This window comes from Sapajus apella, unplaced genomic scaffold, assembly GCF_009761245.1.
Source record: "Sapajus apella isolate SASKATOON/1434 unplaced genomic scaffold, GSC_monkey_1.0 scaffold82, whole genome shotgun sequence".
Lineage (NCBI taxonomy): Eukaryota > Metazoa > Chordata > Mammalia > Primates > Cebidae > Sapajus > Sapajus apella.
Genome location: NW_022437022.1, coordinates 6,121,465 through 6,144,828, shown reverse-complemented (window position 1 = coordinate 6,144,828; position 23,364 = coordinate 6,121,465). Strand labels below are relative to the sequence as shown.

The 23,364-nt window shown below is 40.0% G+C and overlaps 1 protein-coding gene across 5 annotated transcripts in view; it reads left to right on the top strand.

Annotated features, from left to right (window-relative positions):
• The window catches only part of MAP3K4 (mitogen-activated protein kinase kinase kinase 4), a 120,011-nt gene that overhangs the window by 62,422 nt on the left and 34,225 nt on the right, over nt 1-23,364 (top strand). For all 5 annotated transcript variants that reach the window (XR_004261287.1, XM_032253134.1, XM_032253132.1 and 2 more), the window contains exons 4-6: nt 12,130-12,372; nt 14,979-15,125; nt 22,034-22,191. Coding sequence is in view for 4 of the 5 variants with exons in the window: in XM_032253134.1 (XP_032109025.1) it covers nt 12,130-12,372; nt 14,979-15,125; nt 22,034-22,191 (548 nt within the window). In the remaining variant the exon portion in view is untranslated. The remainder of the gene's footprint in view (nt 1-12,129; nt 12,373-14,978; nt 15,126-22,033; nt 22,192-23,364) is intronic.

Genomic DNA, 23,364 nt, shown 5'->3' with positions numbered 1-23,364 from the left:
TTTTGTATTTTTAGTAGAGATGGGGTTTCATTATGTTGGCCAGGCTGGTCTCGAACTCCTAGCCTCAAGTGATCTGCCCACATTGGCCTCCCAAAGTGCTAGGATTACAGGCATGAACCACTGGCACCTGGCTTAAATCTTTCTCTTCATTTCTAGTGACACTGAACCTGTTTTTCATGTTAATTGGCCATTTGCATTTCTTTTAGTTTTCTCATTTATTTTGCTTATTTTCTGTTAGGCTGCCTTTCTCTTGTTGATCTGTTGGAAATATTTATATTTATGAATTTTATTCATTTTTCTGTGATGGCTATAAATATTTCAGTTTGCCTTTTAACTTGTTTAGGATACTTAACACTGCATAGAAATTTAACATTTTTGTATAGTCATGTCTGTTATTGTTTTATGACTACCTTATTTTATGTGTACTCAGATTATTTTAAAATTTTATAATTGTCATGGTTTTCTTCTTACACTTTGAATCAGCTTGCAGATAATGCCCATGTGTTGTCATTGTTGATTATATTTCTAAAGTTTTTTAGTCTGTAGATTCTCCCTGCCTTTTTTTTTTTGCCGTATATGAAGAAACAGGGTCATTTATTCTGGAGGGTCTGAATTTTTATGATTATATCCCAGCTGGCCCACATGTTTCTGTTTTCTGTTGTGTTCTCTGTAAATTGGCTATGAGATAGAGTGGATTGATCCAATTCATAGTTTTTTTTATTGGTGGATTGTATTAACATTGCTTTCTCAGGACACACACACACATATCTGACTATTTGTGCCATTAGTAGTAGTTGATGAACATTCCTAGATTCCTTAATTCATTAAGGATATTCTACTTATTTCTTCTTCATTTATTAGCATCTTTATTATTCATTTCATTTATTAGATATTGCTATAAGGATAAACTTTTCCTCACCTATTATATGGTTACTTAGTGAAATAGTTGATGGAAATGGCATAATTGTGCTTGATTCTTTTCCCTTTTATTTACTATATTTTAAAATAATGATTTGGTTTATTGGTGACTAATTAGTATTAGTATGATTTTGAACTCTTGAATTTAAACATATTTGGTACATTTCAATCCATGGATATCATTACTGTAATCTATTTAAGTAATTATTTTAATGAACGTTCACATCCCATCTTTGGACAATAGGAACATATTCAATGCCTTGACTTTTTTTTTTTTTTCTTACAGCCCTTTGATAGCTTCCCTGCTATTTAGTATAACTGACTGTTCCAGGCTGACATTGTGTTTCTGTTCCAGGCTGAGAATCAGATATGTTTTCTTTTTTCTTTTTTTTTTTTGAGATGGAGTCTCACTCTCTTGACTAGGCTAGAATGCAGTGGCACCATCTTGGCTCACTGCAACCTCTGTCTCCTGGGCTCAAGTGATTCTCGTGTCTCAGCCTCCCAAGTAGCTATTATTACAGGCATTCGCCACCATGCCCAGCTAATTGTTTGTATTTTTTTTTAGAGACAAGGTTACCCCACGTTGGCCAGGCCTGTCTCAAACTCTGACCTCAAGTGATCTGTACACCTCAGCCTCCCAGAGCGCTGAGGTGACAGGCATGAGCCGCTGTGCCTGGCCGCCGAGAATCAGGTATATTTTCAAGGAACCCTAGCCTAGTTCCTTTTATTGAGAAATAGTATATTCCAAGACCACAATCTGACACCAGCATCGTTCATTGCAACTGAAATTGTGGCTGGTCATTGTTTTAGTCTTTAGTGGACAGATGAAAACACAGACAAAATGCATCACAAGTCCATTCTGACACTTCTGATTCAAATTCGGGATTTCAGATTTTTGCTTAATCGTTTCTGACTTAATCCATTTATATCACTGCCTTTCTTTTTGATTGAGAAGCCCAGTTTTCTGTGTACCAGGTATGATAGAATAAAATACACCATCATCTCAGTTTGATTACTAGAAAACAAGTCAAGTTTTGTTTTTGGTCATCCTTGGGGTATAACTCTCTATGGATGTAACATCAGATAACTACATTTTAAAGACTTTGGGAACATTTCTTCTTGGGGCTCTGTCACTGACTAGGTATACAATTACATTCTCTTCTTTTTTCTGTTGTATTTCCAAAATAATAGCTTTATTGAGATATAATTCACATAGCATAAAATTCACTGTTTTAAAGTATTTAGCTCAGTGGTTCTCTGTATTTGGAGTTATGTAACCATTGCCACTGCAACTGTCCTCATTGTCTAACTTTGGAACATTTTCATCACCCCAAAAAGAAGTCACCTCCTGTTCTCACTAACCCCATTCCTAGGCAACCGCTAATCTACTTTCTGTCTCTTAATGTTTGCCTAGGCATCTACTGGAGTCATACAGTATGTGTTCTTTTGAGACTGGTTTCTTTCAGTTGCATAATGTTTTCAAGGTTCGTCCTTGCTGTGCTATGTATCAGTGCTTCATTCCTTTTTATGGCTGAATAATATTCTATCATATGGCACATATTTGTTCACCTATTCATGGATTTCTTAAAATTTTGTTTTTAGGTACTGGTTTTTAATTTGTTTTTATAAGAATTATGTAAAATACTTGGTTTCACAAGAAAATCTAAATGTATTTTCAAAGAAGTTTAGCTTCTCTGACAGGCATAGTTAATCTTTTAAAACGTTTTATGTTTTATCCTTCCAATTTTTAGTGTAAGCTTTTTGGAACTATGTAGTTTTGTTTATTTGTTTACTTGTAATGTTTAAGATGAGTTTATTTCCCCCAAGATGTCTTTGTGTTATTATCTTTACATAATACCCCTAATATCCCTCCTCCAATTTTTTAATCTGTTTGTTCCCAACTTTGAACGATATTGGAATTATCCTTTTCTTTTACTGCCAATGAAATGCTATTACATATGCTCTTTCCTTTTCCCCCGATTTTGGTGTTGTGGTATATCTATATTGTCACATCATACAGCCATGTATGACAATACTTTCTTCTCCATAGCTGTCATTTAGTCTCAGTTCTTCAGCGTTGTGTGTATGTGTATAGATAGATAAAATGTTGATAGTAGACATGTAGATAGAAGTTTCGGATTTTGTTGAAAGTCTCATTTTTAATTACAATATCCCAGTCTCTTGAGTCATTCTGGTTGAGTGATACCTGTTCTTTAGTAGATTTCTGAGTCAGGGCTCAGGAGGACAGTATTTCCTGTTTCTAACAGTTTCTGTTTGTAACAGTTTGCAACATACTTGGAATTTTGTTTGGCTGTCCATAAAGTCTTTGGTTTATGTTTTCTTTTCTTGGATAAATTTGTTATTCATTGTCTTTTGACAGGAAGCATTGATGTTGAAAGGTCTGATGACAATGTGATTTTTTTGTTTCCACTTCCAAGAACTTTGTTTTGTGTGTTGGCTGAATACTGAAAGGATTTTTTTTTTTCTTTAAATTCTGCTAGTTTTACATGGGATTGGTTTTTCCAGTTTAATATTTTCAACAGATATATGGTGTGCACTTTGAATACAGTTTCAGGGTTTTCTTTTTTTTTTTTTTTTTTTGTCAGAGTGTGTTTTAATTTCTAGTGAGTTTCTTAACTTACAGTTTCATATTTTTTTGCTTCTCTGATTCAGTTCTCTTTGGGAACTGTTCTTTATATATTTTGGACCTACTTTGCCTGTCTTCTCTGTCACTTCTTTTCAGATCTTTTCTTTTTCTTTGTTTCTTATTGAGTCATAAAGTTTACTTTTGTTGACCTCATTTCAGTGAAGGCATTGTCTATTCTGTTTATTTGCTCTTACCTACCTTCTAGTTTGTTTTTGATTTTTGAAATAAAAAAAATTGATTTGATTTTTGATTTAAAAATTTCTGAGTTCTACCACCGAGTTTTTTTTCAATTCTAATTTATGTCATTTTATGTTTTTATGATTTTCTTAATTTTTTTTTAAATTGTACTTTAGGTTCTGGGGTACAAGTGCAGATCATGCAGGATTATTGCATAGGTAGATACATGGCAATGTGGTTTGCTGCCTCCATCTCCTCCGTCACCTATATCTGGCATTTCTCCCCGTGTTATCCCTCCCCAACCTCCCCACACCCTGCTGTCCCTCCCCAACCCCCACCAACAGACCCTAGTGTGTGGTGCTCCCCTCCCTGTGTCCATGTGTTCTCATTGTTCAGCATCCGCCTATGACTGAGAACATGTGGTGTTTGATTTTCTGTTCTTGTGTCAGTTTGCTGAGAATGATGGTTTCCAGATTCATCCATGTCCCTACAAAGGACACAAACTCATTGTTTTTTATGGCTGCATAGTATTCCATGGTGTAGATGTGCCACGTTTTCCTTTTCCAGTCTATAATCGATGGGCATTTGGATTGGTTCCAGGTCTTTGCTATTGTAAACAGTGCCGCAGTGAACATATATGTGCATGTGTCTTTATAATAGGAAGATTTATAATCCTTTGGGTATATACCCAGTAATGGGATTACTGGGTCAAATAGAATTTCTGTTTCTAGGTCTTTGAGGAATCGCCACACTATCTTCCACAATGGCTGAACTAATATACACTCCCATCAACTGTGTGTAAAAGTGTTCCTATTTCTCCACATTCTCTCCAACATCTGTTGTCTCCAGATTTTTTAATTGCCGTTCTAACTGGCATGAGATGGTATCCCAATGTGGTTTTGATTTGCATTTCTCTAATGACCAGTGATGACAACCACCTGATCTTTGACAAACCTGACAAAAGCAATGGGGAAAGGATGCCCTGTTTAATAAATTGTGTTGAGAAAACTGGCTAGCCATGTACAGAAAGCAGAAGCTGGACCCCTTCCTGACACCTTACACTAAAATTAATTCCAGATGGATTAAAGACTTACACGTAAGACCTAACACCATAAAAACCCTAGAAGGAAACCTAGGCAAAACCATTCAGGATATAGGCATAGGCAAGGACTTCATGACTGAAACACCAAAAGCATTGGCAACAAAAGCCAAAATAGAGAAATGGAATCTAATTAAACTCCAGAGCTTTCGTACAGCAAAAGAAACAATCATTAGAATGAACTGGTAACCAACAGAATGGGGAAAATTTTTTGCATTCTACCCACCTGGCAAAGGGCTAATATCCAGAATCTACAAAGAACTAAAACAGATTTACAAGAAACAAACAAACCCATTCGAAAGTGGACGAAGGATATGAACAGACACTTTTCAAAAGAAGGCATATATGAGGCCAACAAACATGAAAAAATGCTCATCATCACTGGTCATTAGATTTTCCTAATTTCTTTTAGCTTATTTCAGAGATCAGGCTACAGTTCTCATCTTAGTGGACATACCTTCCTGGCAAGCACTAACTGTCTGGAGAGTTATTCTCCTTTTTCTCTCTCTGCTTATGATAGCCCTGTGCTAGATTCTACAATAGTTCTTTTCTCCTTCTTTTTTTTGAGACGGAGTTTCGCTCTTGTTACCCAGGCTGGAGTGCAATGGCGCGATCTTGGCTCACCGCAACCTCCGCCTCCTGGGTTCAGGCAATTCTCCTGCCTCAGCCTCCTGAGTAGCTGGGATTACAGGCATGCGCCACCATGCCCAGCTGATTTTTTGTAGTTTTAGTAGAGACGGGGTTTCACCGTGTTGACCAGGATGGTCTCAATCTCTTGACCTCATGATCCACCCGCCTCGGCCCCCCAAAGTGCTGGGATTACAGGCATGAGCCACTGCGCCCGGCTCCTGCTTATTTTTAAACATGATACTTGCTTCCATGAACTTAAAGGAGAGAGGGAGTTAGGAAAGTGGTTAGGGTCGGGGCTCTGAGCACCTTCTTCTCAACTTTCAAACCATCTTCTCTGTTACTGTTTGAGGTCTGTGGACTGTTTTTCTTCCCATGTTCTCCATCTCCTCTTCCATTTCCTCCTTTTGTCCTTTACTGGGAAATTGGATTTCACTCGAGCAGTCTTTTTCTTGATGTGTAGCCCAGAATCCCTGAAAGGGAATTTTGGGTACTAGTTTTAAGAGCTTATGGGGCCTAAACCACTGCAGCTCCTTCTAGACCTTACTGCCAACCCCTTGCGTTCACTAATGATTAGCACCAAAATCGTTCCTAATTTCACAGAAGTTCTCTGTAGAGTCTGTGAGCTTTCCATAGAGCACTCCTCATGACTTGGGGATCTGTCCCTTTAGGCCCTTCAGATATACCCTGTTAATTTTCTCTGCTTTCCCTCCACTGATGCTGATACTGCATGGCTCTTGGAACTGTTTATGGTTTTCCCACCACCTCTTCTCTTTGGGGAGTCATAAAGACCCCTTTTCACCTAGTTTTGTTGGAGGTTTGTCTCACAGAGTTTTGGTTTTGCTGTCCTCGCTGCTGCATTTTTATGAGAGGGCATTGAAGGGAAATTGAAATCCTGTTGCCACCTTTGTCATTTTGAACTGTACTAACTTCCCAATATTTGATCATTTTCAGTAAACTGAAGTGGGAATGTTGATATAGTTTAACCTAATGTATAGCTCTATCTTTAGATTTTACTACATTGGGAATTACTTTTTCCAAATATATTATTCAACGTGTATTTTTGTGTTTAATACATACTTTGATTACCCATAATAACCAGTAACAATTTTTAAAACAGCTGCATAATTTTAGAAGTGAATACTTGAGATACTGTGAGGTATAGTATGAGGTAAGCATATCATTATTTTTCCATCAATTGCTTGTAACATACCTTAGATAATCCTTTATTTGCCAACTTCTTGAACTGCTGCCTACCTTTTTTACATTAAATTACAGATAATTGGATATGTTTCTCTGTTCTGATCTGTTTATTACTGTGCAGTATTTTTTACATTAAATTACAGATAATTGGGTATGTTTCTCTGTTCGGATCTTTTTATTACTGTGCAGTATTTTTCTATTTTAAGAGTAGGTTTATTAGTAAGGTTTGATATCTTGTAGAACAATTTTGCCCATTCTTTCTTTTCAGAAGTTTCGGGGCTGTTTTTATTTTTGCGCATTACTTTCTTCCACATTGACTTTATTATGGGTTTGTGAAATCCACACACCATGACATCAAAATTATTGTAATTATATTGCATGGTCTTAATACAGTATCTCTACAATGGAGAGTATCCTTTCAATGATTAGAAGAGACACAAGGTGGAAATAAAGATTTTATTACTTACGGGTCTTAGAGGGTACACAGCATGCCTAGAGGCCACTTACACAGGGGTCAGGAAGTGCAGGCAGGGAGGGAGGGAGGGATCCATGAAGGGCTGTCCATAGGGAGGGGATCACCAGGAGGAAGTTATTTAAGGCAGAGATCTGGATCAACCACATTGAGGAACTGGGAGGCAGTGTAGAGCTGCACCCTATGTCAAGGGTGACAGATCCCTGCTTCTGCTATAGAAAGCTCCACTTAGATTCAAAGTGCATGCCAAGAATTTACTATGCACTTTTATCCATGTCATTAACATTATTGAATCTTCCCAGTTTGGCTGGGATTGATCTGAGGTTTTACACTGTGTTTGATCCTGTACTCTTCACTGGAATAAGACGATAACAGGTACGTGTTCCTGCACTGCACTGTTCCTTTCTCCACTCTCTGGTTTTATTGTAATAATTTGGAATGCAAGATCCAGGCTTTTTCTTAATTGAACTCCTGGTGTTCTTATGTTAGAGCTCCTAGATCTGACTTCCATGTCTCTTGTTTTTTACTCAAAGTTTCCATTTCAACTTTTTTTTTTTTTTTTGCTCTGAGTTATAGTGGTAATTTCTGCAGTTAATTCTAGATTATTAGATCAGTTTTAGCAATATTCACTCTATTTTCACTGTCTTTCTTCAGTTTATTTCAGAAATCTTATTTTTTTTCCAGAGGACTTTAATGAGATCTTGTATTAGAATATGTTTATTGTTCTCTCCTGTTTTCTACATTAAATTAGAATTAATTGAACCAGCTGTTCTGATTTGTCACTTTGGTCTCTTAAGGAAATTACTGTTTCCTTTTAAGTGCTGAAATTTTTAAACATCTGCTCCTCTCTGTCTGGACATGTATTGACATACCAGCCACCTCCAGCAGGAAGGAGTTTCCTTGGTGACTGTGTAGAACTGGCTCTTGGCTCTCCCAGGCAGTGTGGTCCTGCACTGACAACATCAGCAGGCCGACTGCTTGGAATGCCAAAACAATTATTTAGATTTTTATCTTAGAAAGTTTGCTGAATTTATAGAGCTTTATGTAAACATTGTTTTCTGGTATCATTATACCGGAGGCGGTGGAGGGACACATTTACACTGTCTAAAGCCTTTACTTAGACATATCTTAAGCTGTGAACCCTGAATATCCGGGCAGGTCTGTTAATTTAGAAAGTTTATTTTGCTAAGGTTGAGGATGCGTGCCTGTGACACAGCCTCAGGAGGTCCTGACGACATGTGCCCAAGGTGGTCGGGGCACTCCTTGGTTTTACACATTTTAGGGAGACATGGGACATCAATCAATGTATGTAAAATGTACATTGGTTTCATCCAGAAGGCAGGACAACTTAAAGCAGGGCCGGTGCTTCCAGGTCACAGGTAGGTGAGAGACAAAACATTGCATTCTTCTGAATTTCTGATTAGCCTTTCCAAAGGAGGCAATCAGATAGACATTGATCTCAGTGAGCAGAGGGAATAGAATGGGAGGCAGGTTTGCCCTAAGCAGTTCCCACTTGACTTTTCCCTTTAGCTTAGTGATTTGGGGGCTCTAAGACTTATTTTTCTTTCACAACCCTGACCACATTTATCACAAGTCATCATTTTAGTGGCTATTTTAGAAATTCTTGCCTGTTAGGTAAACCCAAGTATATACTAATTTAAGGGCAAAAATATATATTAAATGTAGAAGGACAGATTAATCTTGTTTCCCTAGTGCTAATGCAGATTACTATGTGGAAACACTTAGTATGTTCTACCAACTTTATGTTTTAGTGGTTATATACTAACATTGTATTTGTTTGATGTCAGGTTATAATAGATTAAATGTCTGTTTTAAGAAACAGTTTTCTCCTTTCAGGCATTTAATTTTTGTGGGAATTTTATACTAAGAAGACGGCATATCCTTATTTCTATCATTAAATGTATCTCAGTTATGCCAAGTATATGTGTTATTTTTGAAAATCAAAGCATTCACTTTTAAAACTAGACCTTGTCAGCCTATCACAAAAATAATTACTGTTGACATGAAGGAGTGCAGTAGCGAATTTTAGAACTAAGAGCTTGTTAACAAGGTTGATGATATCATGTGTTCCATTCTTTAGCATTAGATTGATAGTAGCTGGGGAAGAAGATACACTGGCACTTTATAGGAATATTTACCTATTATTCATCAGACATTTGTTCAGCATCTATTATGTGGCAAGTACTGAACTAAGTTTTGGAGACAGTTAACTGGAGATGAACAATCTTTTTTATGGAACTGATGGTCTAATGGGCAAATAGGTAAAATAATGCCTTACAGTAAAGCATGATAAATACATCAGGAAGCATTCGCAAGGCACAAATATTGTGAGAAAAGGAAGAGATTGGACCAACTCAGTGGCTCACGCCTGTAATCCCAGCACTTTGGGAGGCTGAGGCAGGCAGATCACAAGGTCAGGAGCTCGAGAGCAGCCTGGCCAACATGGTGAAACCCCATGTCTACTAAAAATACAAAAATTAGCCGGGCATGGTGGCACATGCCTGTAATCCCCGCTACTCAGGAGGCTGAGGCAGGAGAATCACTTGAACCCAGGAGGCACAGGTTGCAGTGAGCCAAGGTTGTGCCATTGCACTCCAGCCTGGGCAACAGAGGAGACCGTCTCAAAAAAAGAAAAGAGAGAGATTAAATGTGTTATTTGAGGCAGTCACAGAATACTTCATAGAGGAGGTGGCATCTGGCCCTCTTCCTAATGAGAGGAAGAGTTCACCAGCGACAAGACACTGGTGACAAGTCAGCAGATCCTAACTTCTTCTAAGAAAAGGTATTAATTTGTGCAAAAGCACAGAGTCATGTTTGTTATGGGTAAAGGAGAAAAGGTGGTGGCAGGAGATAAGGATCAAGATCTATGCAGAGACCTGACCATTAGCCTAAATAAAAGTGTCTGACACTTAGGGCCATCAGTGAAGCAGTACATTTTAAACAAGAAAGGCTAAGACAAGCCTTGGAACAAAATCACTTTGGGGGTTATTGAGAGGTCAGTGGATTGACGAGTTGTAATCATAATAGCAGTTGAAGATCCAGTGTGAGTCAAGGCAGTTAGAGTGTAGAGGAGAAGGTGGATTTAAGGACTGTTTAGTGGAACTGATAAAGCATGTTAAACGTGTGTATATATGGTTCAAGGAAAGAAAAATGTGGAAGGCCACGAATGGGCATTAATTAATGAAAGCCAAACTGTCCATTGGACATGAGAAAAACACAGGAACAGGGAATCATCCTGAAGAAGATAATGGCCATAAAAAATAGTCCACTCTGCAGCTGAGACTCTTTGTAATTTAGGTATTGAGTTCTCTGAAAGTTCTAGATGTGGGGGTTTATGCAAACCTCACTTAAGATATGGCTGCCTCTATTTGCTGTAAAGCAACTAATGGTCTAGTAGGAACTACCAACATGTTAACAATAGTGATGTTACAGACGTTGTATGTAGTATGTTTTTAAAGTGCTTTTCCCATATATGCAGCATGCTGTTTAACTTGATAAGAGGTAGATGATGCTCTATTTTTAAAATGAAGAAACCTATCCTGAGAGACTACTCAGTGCTCCCAGAATCACATTGCTAATTAAGTGACTTGAAACCAGCTTTTCTGATTTTTGGACCGTGGTTGTTTTCTCTTTGAGCCACACCATGAAGGTCAAGGTAAACTCAGGGTTTAGAGTGTTTTAGTTGGTATGCTGTTGGGGCAGGAAGAAAGTCACTGGAAAGGTATCATGAGGTGAGCCTTGAAAACTAAGTATTTTGAAGTGGAAATAAAGAGGTGAGCATTTCCAGGTGAGGAGACTCACCTCCACTCAGGTTGGGGATGGCACACGCATGTGAGTGTTGGTGGAGCGTGTCAGGTGGAGGCCGGAGAGAAGGCAGCACCGGAGGATGAGACCAGATCAAGGAAGGTCTTCCATATCAGCTCAAGTTGTTTGGGCCGTATTTGATAGATAGGCAGGACAGGGGCAGCGCTTGGAAGTGGCAGATGAGGCTATCATTCGTGAATGCAGCAACAATTACTGTCTGCTGTAATCAATGCCAGGCATAGGGACGGTCCTTGGTAATATAGTGGTAAGGAAGTGAAAGTCCTTGCCCTCAGGAAGTTCAGGCACCAAGTTATGGTGGAATGTTAAATACTCTGATGGCAGGAGTTCTGGTGGGGAGTGACGGGGAGGGGAGAAACAGCTTCTATGGAGCAGGAAGAAGGTGGGTGAGGATCAAAGGGAGGAGAAGCAGGGGCCTTGGGGAGCCAGCGAGGAGCAGCCAGGCGGAAGGAGAGCATGCTCCCAACACTCCAGATCCCCTACTTTACAGGGAAAGGTATAAGGAATTTGAGAGGAACAACTAAAAGAATGGGCGGGCAACACTAGGGTTCCCAGGAAGCATCAAATAACACATAACTGAGTAGTGCTGATCAGGTTGATCTTACAATTTTTTTCGTTTTTCTATTAGCATCATTCAGTACAGCTTAGGAGAATAAATGAACAGAAGAATTAGTGGAACTGATTAGTTTTTATGTTTTCATGAATGGCTACTTAGGATGAGCTGTTACTAGATTTTGTAGTGTTTTCTCTAATTTTAGTAATTTTCTGTTTTTTTCACAGTCTAGAGATACTTGTGGATAGGACTACATATAACCTTAAAAATAAAGTGTTCTGATTATGTTAAGTGTGATGCAAAAATGTTAAAGATGAACTTGACTCTTTTTCTAATACACTTCTTTGCTAAAAGTATTGCAATTTGGTTTTAGTTCTCATCATAATTTCCAGCACTCTTAGAACTTTTTGCATCTATGCTGAATATGTTGAATAATTAAATTCATTAAATTATTAAATATTCTTTTCCCTGTAAAATTAGAATTTTATAGATTCATCAGTATGTTGTACAGAATAATAGTTTATAATCACAACCATAGGACATTGTCTTGTATGCTTTTTTAATCTTTGCCTGTTGAATTTTTGTTACAGTTTTCTGAATTTCCAGATCCCATGTGGGGTTCAGATTATGTGCAGTTGTCAAGAACACCACCTTCATCTGAGCAGAAACACAGCGCTGTGTCATGGGAAGAGCTGAAGGCCATGGACTTACCTTCATTCGAACCTGCCTTCCTGGTTCTCTGCCGAGTCCTTCTGAATGTCATACATGAGTGTCTGAAATTAAGATTGGAGCAGAGACCTGCTGGAGAACCATCTCTCTTGAGTATTAAGCAGGTTTGCTTCAAATCGCTTTAAAATATTTAGCAATTATTATATTATCCCACAGGCTTATCATTTTTATTTTAAGAGTTCTTTTTTTCTTAATTGTGACCAATAGTGAAAAATGGGTGTTTGTCCATGTTTTTAAGCTGTATTTTTTAGGGTAATTTAAAATGTTCTTTATATGCAGTCCTCAAAGATAAGATTGTGGTTCGTCCTTTCTGTCATCCACTTCTTTGTTCTAAGTATTTTAAGATTTCAGTCTTTGAAGACTAAAATTTAAAATTCATTCATAAGAGGTAGAATATAAGACCTTTAAATCTATTTAATTTTTTGTTCTATTTGAAGTACATGTAAACAGATAAGTGTCTAGAATGGACATAGGGGAGGGGTTTGGACTTTTTACTTGCTTAAGCAGTGGTGTGATTTAAACAGTAGTGACAACTTACGATTTCTTCCTTGTTGTTCATTCTGGATGGGATCTTATGTGGGTTTGATATCCCAGGAGCAGCAGAGGAATGGCTTAAAGCAGTTGTATCCAGCAGAGTGAGTGCTGAAGAGGGTCTATACTTATGATTTATGATACTAACATATTGACATTCACCATATAAAATAAAAATTTCCAGACCTTGATCCCAAGAGAAAAAAGGTTGATATGTTTTTTGTAGACTGTATGTGTCTATTCCATAGGGCTTGAAGGGCTAAGAGCTACCTGGCTCTGTGAATGAAAGGACAGAACATAGGTGAGCGGTAGAGATTGAGGAAAGGTGAACACAGTAGGTAGTTGTTCGTTTAATTAGGAGTAGAATAGAATGACTAATGAAAGTCATTTGGAGATTGCCCCCTGCATCTCATTTCCATCCCTTTGATTGGTACTCAGCACCAGCCAGAGCTGTTTCCACGTTAGCTTCCCTCCCTTCTCACCATCTTGTTTTCTGGTTATTGTCTTGCTCTCCTTGACCTTGCTTTTAACTCATCCTCAGCGTCACAGTGGTTATCTAGGACATTTTCGTAAATACTTGTCAGCTCCCTTCTTTACAAAACAAGTACTTCAGAAATACAGCCTGGTAAAGCAAGGTGGAGTTTATATTTTGCTGATGGGGCTATGGTGAGGCCTAAATAGTAATGTATGTTATAATACTTTGAAAAATGAAAGCAATACTTAGATTAATGTAGCACTGCTAGAGTAAAAAGAAAGTAGAAATTTCGGTTTAAATGCATTCAAAGATCAGTTACAAGCTCCTAAGTGACATCTTTAATAGAGAAATTGATTTCTATATAATCTGAACAGAACACTTTTTGGTAGATTTAATTGTAGCCATAGCTCTCTTATAGTGGATAATTACTTTTAAAAGAGAGACTTCTGCCTATAAAAGCAGTCCATGTTTATTTTAGAAATTTTGAAAAGTGCAAAAAATGATACCAAAAAAAAAAAAAACCCTGTTATTCTGACACTCAGAAATAACTGCTATAACATTTTGGTGTATTTCCATCCATTTGTTTTTCCTGCATATACATAACTTCCTACACATACAAGTAAGAGTGTGTGTGTGTGTGTGTGCGTGCGTGTGTGCGTGTGCGCGCGCGCACTTTTTTTTCCATTTGTTTTTCAAAAGCAGTAACTTAAATGGCTGCAATAGTATTCTATTGTATAGGCACATCACAGTTTATTTGGTTAATCACCATTGATTTAAGTAACATTGTGATGAATATGCTTGTTTATAAATCTTAGTTTAAATCTCTGAGTGTACCACATAACAGTAAATAAATGAATCATACATTTTTAGACTCTAGAAAGTTTTTTATCAGCTTACCTTCTTATTAGCAGCAGTGAAGGTTTGGCTAATATGTATGAGAACGAATGTGGCTGTGTGATCTCATACTACACTTCCTGTTTATTAGAATTTGAGTACATCGTGTCTCAGCCTTTTTATTGATGGGAAGGGCTTTCCTGGTTGTCTCATTTGAACCTTCTGCCCACGTTTGGCATGTTATTACCAATTCGATCTATATATTGCAAACTTGCCCATCTTTTTGTTTTGTTTTTTCCCTTGATTTTTATCTAATTTCATCACATACTATTAAGTTGGTTGGTTGGTTTTGGTGGTTATTTTTTGATGGTAGACTGGGCCATAAATCACAGTACGTAGACTATGCTAAATTATTGCAAAGGCCACCTGCTTTGTAGTATGTCAGTATCTTTGAATCTTTATTATGTTTCTGATTAAAATTTACCAGTTTCGTTGGTAGGTTTTTCTTTCTTACATTTCTTGTAATGTAAATTAGTAGAAAAATTGATTTTATTCTATGGAATTTACTTTCTCTATGAATTTGTTGGTAAGAGAATTTATTTTAGCAAAGCAGTAATTGCCCATATGGTATTCTCTCTGTGTATCCATGCCGTAGTATTAAATTCTTTTATTTTCACTATTTTGTTGCTACTTAATTGAAACTACTAAGGTATTTATATAAAATGAACTGATCGAGAATCTAAACTATTGTAGGTTTTTTAGAGACAAAGTCCCCTCTGAGTTTTTTGAAGGTATAAGTAGGAAGCTATAAAACACTGATTGTCTGGTTGGAGTGTGTGGCTGCTGGAACCTGTGTCTGTTGTTTTGCAGCTGGTGAGAGAGTGTAAGGAGGTCCTGAAGGGCGGCCTGCTCATGAAGCAGTACTACCAGTTCATGCTGCAGGAGGTTCTGGAGGACTTGGAGAAGCCCGACTGCAACATTGACGCGTTTGAAGAGGATCTGCATAAAATGCTTATGGTCAGAAGCAGTGGGGAGGAATCTTCCTCCCTCCCTCCCTCCCTCCCTTCCTTCCTCTCTCTCTCTCTTTTTTCTTTTCTTTTCTTTCCTTTTCTCTTTTTTTTTTTTTTTTTTTTTTTTAAAGTAAGCCTATATTTCCTTGTTTTGCAAACAGCGTTGGCATACACATTCAGATAAACTTCTCTGGTAATGAATTATAGAAATGACCCCTCAAAGTGCAGTCTGTGTGTGTGTGTGTTCCGGGGGCCGGTGGTGATGATCTTGAATCAGAGTCTTTCCATCTGGTATTAGATTACATTTATTTCTCCATACTCCACATTTTAAAAATTCTCAATTGTTTTTAAGTTGGAATTTTTGGACAAATGTTAACATAGTTCATTCTTTACTTGTAGAATAGTGCATCTTATGGCAGAATGTCCTAGAAGTAGAATCAAAATCTGGTCCTATTTTATTGAGCCATCTGTCATCAGTCATTTTTATAACACCTAGGACGTGCTGGGGACCTTGCATGGTTCCGAGAGTGTTGAAGTTCAACAAGAAACTCATCATCTGGCGAGACTAGGCATGGTAGATGCTAACACCCCTGAGGGCTAGGTGCTAGCAGGGAAGCATGCTAAGTTTTCTGGGAGGCACGTCCCATGGGGAAGCTGAATCTTTAAAAGATGTGTTATGGGTGAGTTAAGGAACCTGGCACATTTGAGGACTTGTTAATAGTTTGATTGGGCAGGAGTAGACCTATTTTTATTTTGTCCTAAAAAGGGACCTGCTGTCTTCTCACGTACGTTGAATGTGCCCTATGCTTTTAACCTCTGTTCACATTCTTCTTTCCTGGTAGAAATGCTTCTACTTTATCTGCGTATTTAAGGCGTACTTTCAAGTTCTATTTTTCTCTAGAAAGCTGTATCTGACAGTTTTAACTCTTAGCTTATGTTTATCTGTACCTTCTTTGAACTCTTTTTAGCAGTTACAATTAGAACTATGATTTAACATTTAAACAGAGACTCTTTTCTCAGGTTACCCTAAGTATACTGCAGGTTTCATGAGCCAAGGGCTATAACTTGAAAGCCTTTTGTCTTCCATAATGTCTAATAGTGTTAATGTGTCGTAAGTACGTGTTAGATTCATTAGGGTATATGCCTGGATGATTACATTATGCGACAGGTTAATTAAATAATAAAGAAAACTGTATCCTTTTAGGTGGGGTGCGTTCATCCTTGCTTAACATTTACTGTGGCCCTGCCTAAGGATGGCTGCAGCACCTGCAGATACCACTCTCACTTTCGAAGCTGAAAAAAAGGGGAAACAGACCTTACCAGCTAAGTCTAGACATTTTTATCAGAGCAATAGGAGCTCTCCTGGCAACCCCACCCAGCAGATTTCCCCTGCCTCTTGTTGACCAGACCTGTTGCATGGCCTCACTGTTGTCATAGAGGCTGGGAAGTCGCATGTTGAGCTTTCCAGCCTCTACAGTAGAAATTGAGAGGGAAGAATGTGGCTGGGAATGAGACACATAATATCTGGCATATTGCAAGAAATTATTTTAATGAGTTAGAAATTATTTTCTGTGTAAAAGACCTAAGTGCATAAAATAGCTGTATTTTGAAATACTATATATTTCTTTTCTTTTTTGAGACAGAGTTTTGCTGTGTCACCTAGACTAAAATGCAGTGGTATGTTGACGGCTTCCTGCAGTCTCAACCTCCTGGGCTCAAGTGAGCCTCCTGTGTCAGCCTCACTAGTAACTGGGACTACAGCCTGTGCCACCACACCTGGATAATTAAAAAAAATTTTTTTTCTGTAGTGTCAGAGTCTTACTGTGTTGCCCAGGCTGGTCTTGAACTCCTGGGCTCAGTGATCTTCCCGCCTTGGCCTCCTAAAGAGCTGGGATTATAAGCAGTAGCCACCCCAGCTGCCTACTATGTATTTCTTACGTCAAAAAAGTCTTTATCATTGAAAAGTTGTGGAAAAAGCAACAAGCAAATTATTATTTCTCTTTCTTTATGGATAACTAAACCAGAAGTTTTAAAAGACAGAATAGGCTTTGCTTCCCAAACTGTCTTTGCTGGACCTTTCTCCTGTCGTGGCAGGGGAGCAGGGTGAGGAGCGTCGGGCATGTGAACGACGCCTTCCTAGCCAGCCAGTTTCTGTGCCCTTGGTGTGCCTGTGTGGTAGTGGAAGCCTAGGCTACGTGACTTACCAACATTCACAGCTAGTTAGTTTTAGAAAGGCTTAGAGTTGAGTTTTGGCATTGCTGGTAATTATCTGCATCTCTCTTCTCACAGATGAAAAAAACTAGAAACTGTCAGTGCTTTAAAATTATGGCCTATAATGTGCTAGAAGGCTCAGGGAAGAGGTGTGTTCTGAGGACTAGGGGAGCCCAAATAAAACCAGTGTTTCTGTTAGGAAGGAAGGAAAGAAAAGCAATTGAACTGGCAATCAAATTATGTTTAACACAACACCCTTGTCTGGAAACCCACCGAAAACAGAAAATAAAAAATTCCTTCTTCAGAAAAGGAGGAGATTGGCCATGGTATCCTTTACCCTTCCAAAAATCAAAATACCGTTAGAGTTATTTGCCTCAAAATATAGACCAAAACAAAAGTGAACACAAGCTCTAAATACTCTTCCACCCTCAGCGCAGAAGGCCCACCCAGAGATTAATTAGAGCCTTGATATGTAGGGAGGTGACAGCCGTGATGAAGGCGAGCATGTCTCTCCAGGGATTCTGCTGCTGACTGAAGAGCTGCCGGACAGAAGGAGCTCGAGCCGCACTGCAGCGTTCTCTGGTCGCCAGGAAGACTGCCAAATGGGAGCTCTCTTAGCAGAGGGAGGGGAAGCAGTGATTAGCAAGTTATGATGCAGAAAGTCTGTGACTTCGGGGGCTTTGCTCTGTGTTAGGACATCCATTGTACTTGAAAAACTGAGACGCTTAAGCCATATAGGTCAAAGGAAATAACTTGGTGAGCATTCGGAGCATCGAATCTAAATTGAAGCTGTGAACTGTCTCATTTCCTGTGTCCCTGGCCTCAGAAATCACCAAGATAGTAAATATAATAAAGCAATAATACATGATGTAGGAACATGTGATAGCCTTAAGGAAACCAGGTAAAAAGAACTTATAAGGAATGAAAATATGAACATGATGGACAAGATGTGGTATTTGTAGAAGACACACAAGAGAGCTTACGTGTGCACAGTTCGAGTTTCTGCAGAAGTATAAAGAGCAAAGGAGGAGGGAAGCTTTAATTTTTCATCCTACAGATTAGTTCTTGAGTATCTACTATATGCCAGGCAGGCACCATGCAGTGCCTGAGGAACTAGTGCCAAGCATAAACTCCCTCTTGGAGTTTAAGAATGGTGGGACCATGGGGATTGTAGGACCATATGAACAGACTGCAGCCGAGAAAAATGCCCCCAGGAAAGGCACAGGTCTTTCGTGGGCTGTAGTTAGATTTGACTTTGTGTGGAGGTCGGGCTTCTCTGAGGATGGAGCATTGCAACTTACCTGAAAGTTGCCTAAACTTATGCAGTTTAGGTAACAGATGAAAAACTTAGACCAAACAGTACTATATATTATAGGTTCTATAATAAGAGATTGTTTTAAAAAGCTTATAGACTAGAAGGAAATGTACTCAGTTCATGATCATTATTGCCTCTGGAGAGGGAGGAAAGAGAAGAGAACAAAGGAGAAACTAACATCTGGTGTCTTATTTCTTATTGAAAAAATATCTACATGTTCCCTAAAACTTAAAAAAAAAATCAACAACATAACCAAATATGACAACATATTAACGTTTGTTTATTCTGGGTGATACTTGTAGAATAATTTTTAGAATATTTTTTAGCCCCTTTGCTTTGTAATTTATATAGCGATCAAGAGAAACCCCTTTTTGGCAGCAGGTGCTGTCCATGTGGGAAGGGAGCCCGGCAAGGACAAGGCACCCCAGGCAGCCCGTGGAGGGCTCTGGCTGCAGGTGAAGACTGGGCTGGGGGTCCAGAGCAGATGTGAGAGGAACAGTTCGAGGTCATTCCAGGAGTACACATGTGAGTCCTTGGGTTAGAGGGTGAAAGAAGTGGAAGGATTCGGAAGAAACGTAAGCAGTGAAATGGCAGTACTCGAGTGGATCAAATGTAGACAAGGTGTCAGGAGTGACTGTGGGTGTCCAGCTTCTGCAGCTGGGTGATGATGAAGATGTGAGTCTGGTGAGGAGTTTTAAGTTGGGCTGAGGGCATTTGAAAGCCCTCAGTCTTGACTTTGCTAAGGGACAGAGATGGGGAAGTGGGGGGGGGAATATGTATGTATGTATGAGAAAAGGGTGAGGTTCCTCAGACTTTTGGAGGAGATGGGTCTCAAACTCAAAGCACAAGCATTAGGATTAGGAGGAACAGTAGTTCCTCTGCTATAAAGAAGGGACGAAGAGAGGATGTAACCTTGTAGGTTTGCGCGTTTGGGACCAGGAAGATGAAAGATTTTATACCAAATGACTTCTATTTTTGTTTGTGGAGAGGTGGAGATCATCTGCCGAGAATGGGTGGTGGTGGGTATTGACGGTTGGAGGAAAACGGGAAGTCACAAACTAGTGACTCCAGAGAGAAGGAAAGTGAGCCAAGTAGAGATAGAAATAGAATTCCCAGAAATGTTCGCCGTGTGGCTGGTGATTATTAGTACCCCCAGCTTCTTGAGTGTGGGCACGGGGAATGGGATGGTTAGGCTTAAGCCAGCTTTGGGGTCTTGACAGACAGGTGAGATGAAAGGACAGTAAGGGGCTGTAGGGTGCAGTCAGCAGCGGGGGTGCCAGCATGCCGATAGCAGTCCTGGAAAGGATAAGACCATGGGATCTGAACTGAAGCCGGAGGAAAGTGAACAAAGAGGGGGTTGTGAGTTGGAGAAAGATGAGCAACCAGTGGGCTGGGGTTCAGACAGGGTTAAGACATTTTGCAGTGGTTGTGGTTGAACAAATCTGGAAGGAGGAGTGGAGGCCTTATTATCAGGGTGTTTAAACTGGCGATTGGGGGGTGGAGCAGTTCTGGCAATGACAAGATCCAAGGTGGAACCTCATCAAAAGTGGAGGAAGGGCCACTGGAGGTGGAGGCATTCAGGAAGCTGGACTGAAGAAGTGTCTGATGGATTTTCCACGTGATGCTAAGCCACGGTGGGGTGGCCGAGCCCAAGATGGAGGGAAGACTGTCAGATGAGGGCCAACGGTGTGGGATGACATAAATCTTAAAGGGGCAGGGTATTTCTTTTGTTTTGCTTTCTAAAGAAGTATATGTATAAATTTATGGTTTAAAAGGAGTATTTGGGGCTGGTCATGGTGGCTCTTGACTGTAATTTCTGCACTTTGGGAGGTTGAGGCGGGTGGATCACCTGAGGTCAGGAGTTTGAGACCAGACTGGCCAACATAGCAAAACCCCATCTCTACTAAAAATACAAAAATTAGCTGGGTGTGGTGGCACACACCTGTAGTCCCAGCTACTCAGGAGGCTGAGGCAGGAGAATCACTTGAACCTGGGAGGCAGCGGCTGCAGAGCCAAGATCGCACCATTGCACTCCAGCCTGGGCAACAGAGCAAGACTCCATCTCAAGAAAGCAAAAAGGATCAGTGGGAACCGGGGGAAGCTGACTTTGCAGCCCTTGAGTGTACAGGTAGTTGCCCCTTGGGGGCTGCAAGGAAGAAATGCTGTCCTCAGGAGAGCCACGGAGACGGGGGAGCCCACCAAGAAGTGAAAGGGCGGTTTTGAGCCTGGCGTTGAGGACGATAGACCCATGAATTGCAGACTCTGCATATACAACTCTAGTCAAAACAGACCAAGGACTACAGTCACGCCACACACCTGCAGGGTGGAGGACTCAGACACAGTGAACAATAAACAGAAGAAAGTTGCCTTGAAATAAAGAAGAGATTTCAGATTTGCCTACTGAAAGTTATTACTGGATTTCAGAAAAATATCTTTCCCAGCAATGAAGTCCGAGATGTAGCCTGGTGAAAAAACTGAAACCCAAGGATAGAGAAAGAAATCCTGTAAACATCTAAGTGTAGAAACCCAAGTGTAGTCACCTTCAGGATGTGGGAGAGCAGTGGTGGGTGGCGCTCAGGCTGCTGTCAGACGACTTCACGCTGAGTCACACTCGGTGTTGGAAGGGAGCGGAGTGATGTCTGAGAAGTTCTGAGGGAGAGATTGTGTGACTCAAAGATTTCCTACCCCATCAAGCTATTCTTTAAGTAAAAGAGACCATAGACAGGCTTGTTCTAGAATGTGGCCTTTGTGAGCCTGTTGAGAAAAACCGTTTGACAGTTGAAACCTGCTGACCAAGAGATAAATCCAAAGGAGGATTTAGGATCAGAAAAGCTCTCGTAATAGGACTTGGGGTGGGCATAAATCTCACTTCAGAACAACTGGATATTTGGTTGTAGATCGTAGTTTATGTGTTGCAAAGCTTGGAAACATTTTATCACGCAAATCTGGATGTTAGGAAGGGACAGTGTGAAGAAGGGTGTTGACGTCCTCCTCTCTGCACATGATGTGCCGTCTCTAGCTAAAATAGGTCATTAAGTGAAGATCCCAGTCTCTTAAAGGAATAATGTTCACAGTACATAATGAAAATTTCTAGGTGCTGTCCTTTTGATTTACCCCTTTATTGTACATTGTGAACAGTTTTGTTATTTTGTTAGGATTTTGAAGGGATTATAAACAGTGTGTTCAATTGCTGAGGAGTTAGTTTTGTGATTTTTTTAAAAATCCTCATTTGGACCTCAGCTAACAGTGGTGAGAAAGTTGTTTCTCTCGGTGCTGCGTGCCTGTGACAGTTCCCCTGACCTTGCCCTGCTGATGTGCAGCTTTCAGGTGAGAGCACTGAGTTGCCGAGTTCTGTTCTCAAATGTCTCCCTTTACGTTTTGTATTTAAGGTGTATTTTGATTACATGAGAAGCTGGATCCAAATGCTACAGCAATTACCTCAAGCATCCCATAGTTTAAAAAACCTGTTAGAAGAAGAATGGAATTTCACCAAAGAAATAACTCATTACATACGGGGAGGAGAAGCGCAGGCCGGGAAGCTTTTCTGGTAGGAATCCTTGTCCTTCTGAACGTGACGTCCTCACCTTCTCACTCACTCCCAGTTTACTCACGGATTCTCTCCTGTGTGTTTGTACTTTTAGTTATGTGAAAATTGCAATGATCCGTATCTCATATCTCAGTTGGGGGATTTTGCTCCCTTGGGGACATTGGGCAGTATCTGGAGACACCTGATGGTCACGACTGGGAATGTGCTCCTGGCAGCGAGTGGGCAGGGGAGAGAGGAGTTGCTGCGCATTCACAGGGGGTGCTCAGAATGGCCCCACGATAGAATTATCCACTCAGATGTCAGCTTTGAACTTGATAACTTCTGCCCTAGAATAAGCCCCTGTTTTCCCTCTAATAAAAGGAAGGAAAATATAAGTCCTTTAAGAGTAGAAGATACCTACGTCTTTCAGTCTCAGTGGGGACACCAGAACTTATTTCCTGCCACTGTTTGGGAATGTAGTGCTCATCATAGACTCTCTTTATGAATTGGGTGTACACAGGGTGAAGTTACAGAAATGTAAACAAGAGGGAATCATGAAGAGGGCAGTGCAGTCACAGGGCTGGGCTGTCAGTTCTAGGAAATGAGCATCTTTTCTTGCATGCAAGCTTGGGATTGCTGGGCACAGGGTGCATCTCCATGGTCCTTGCTGGTGGCTGCTGCACGTGGGACTTACTTTGACTTAGATGAGCATCAGTGTCCTTCCGTGCTTTAGATTCTGCTGCTGTCTAGTGGCACTGCCTTCTCCCGCTTGTCTCATCAGCGATTTGATTTTTGCTGTCTCCCTTTTATAAAGGCTCATAGATGATGCCTGTTAATTCTAGACCCCATTGCATTTTGTCTGTTGCATTAGAGCAGCGGCTTCTGCCTGCCTACCCTGTCTCCCAGTTCCATCAGTGTGACTTGAGCAGTTCCATCGGTGTGACTTGTGCATTTCCATCGGTGTGACTTTAGCTTTGCACCTGAGTCCACCAATCTCTCCTATGTTCAGTATCTCAGAATCTTGTATCTGCTTCTCTGTTCTAATCGCGAGTTCTTTTTGCATCCTCTCTCTTTATTTGCGGTGGACAGTGATCTTGCTCTCCTCTCATAACTCTGTTCCGTCAGGCTGTGATCCCCAGGCTGGCTTTACTTTTCTGTTGAACTTGGTGTCCATAGTCAGCCTTTTTTAAAAAG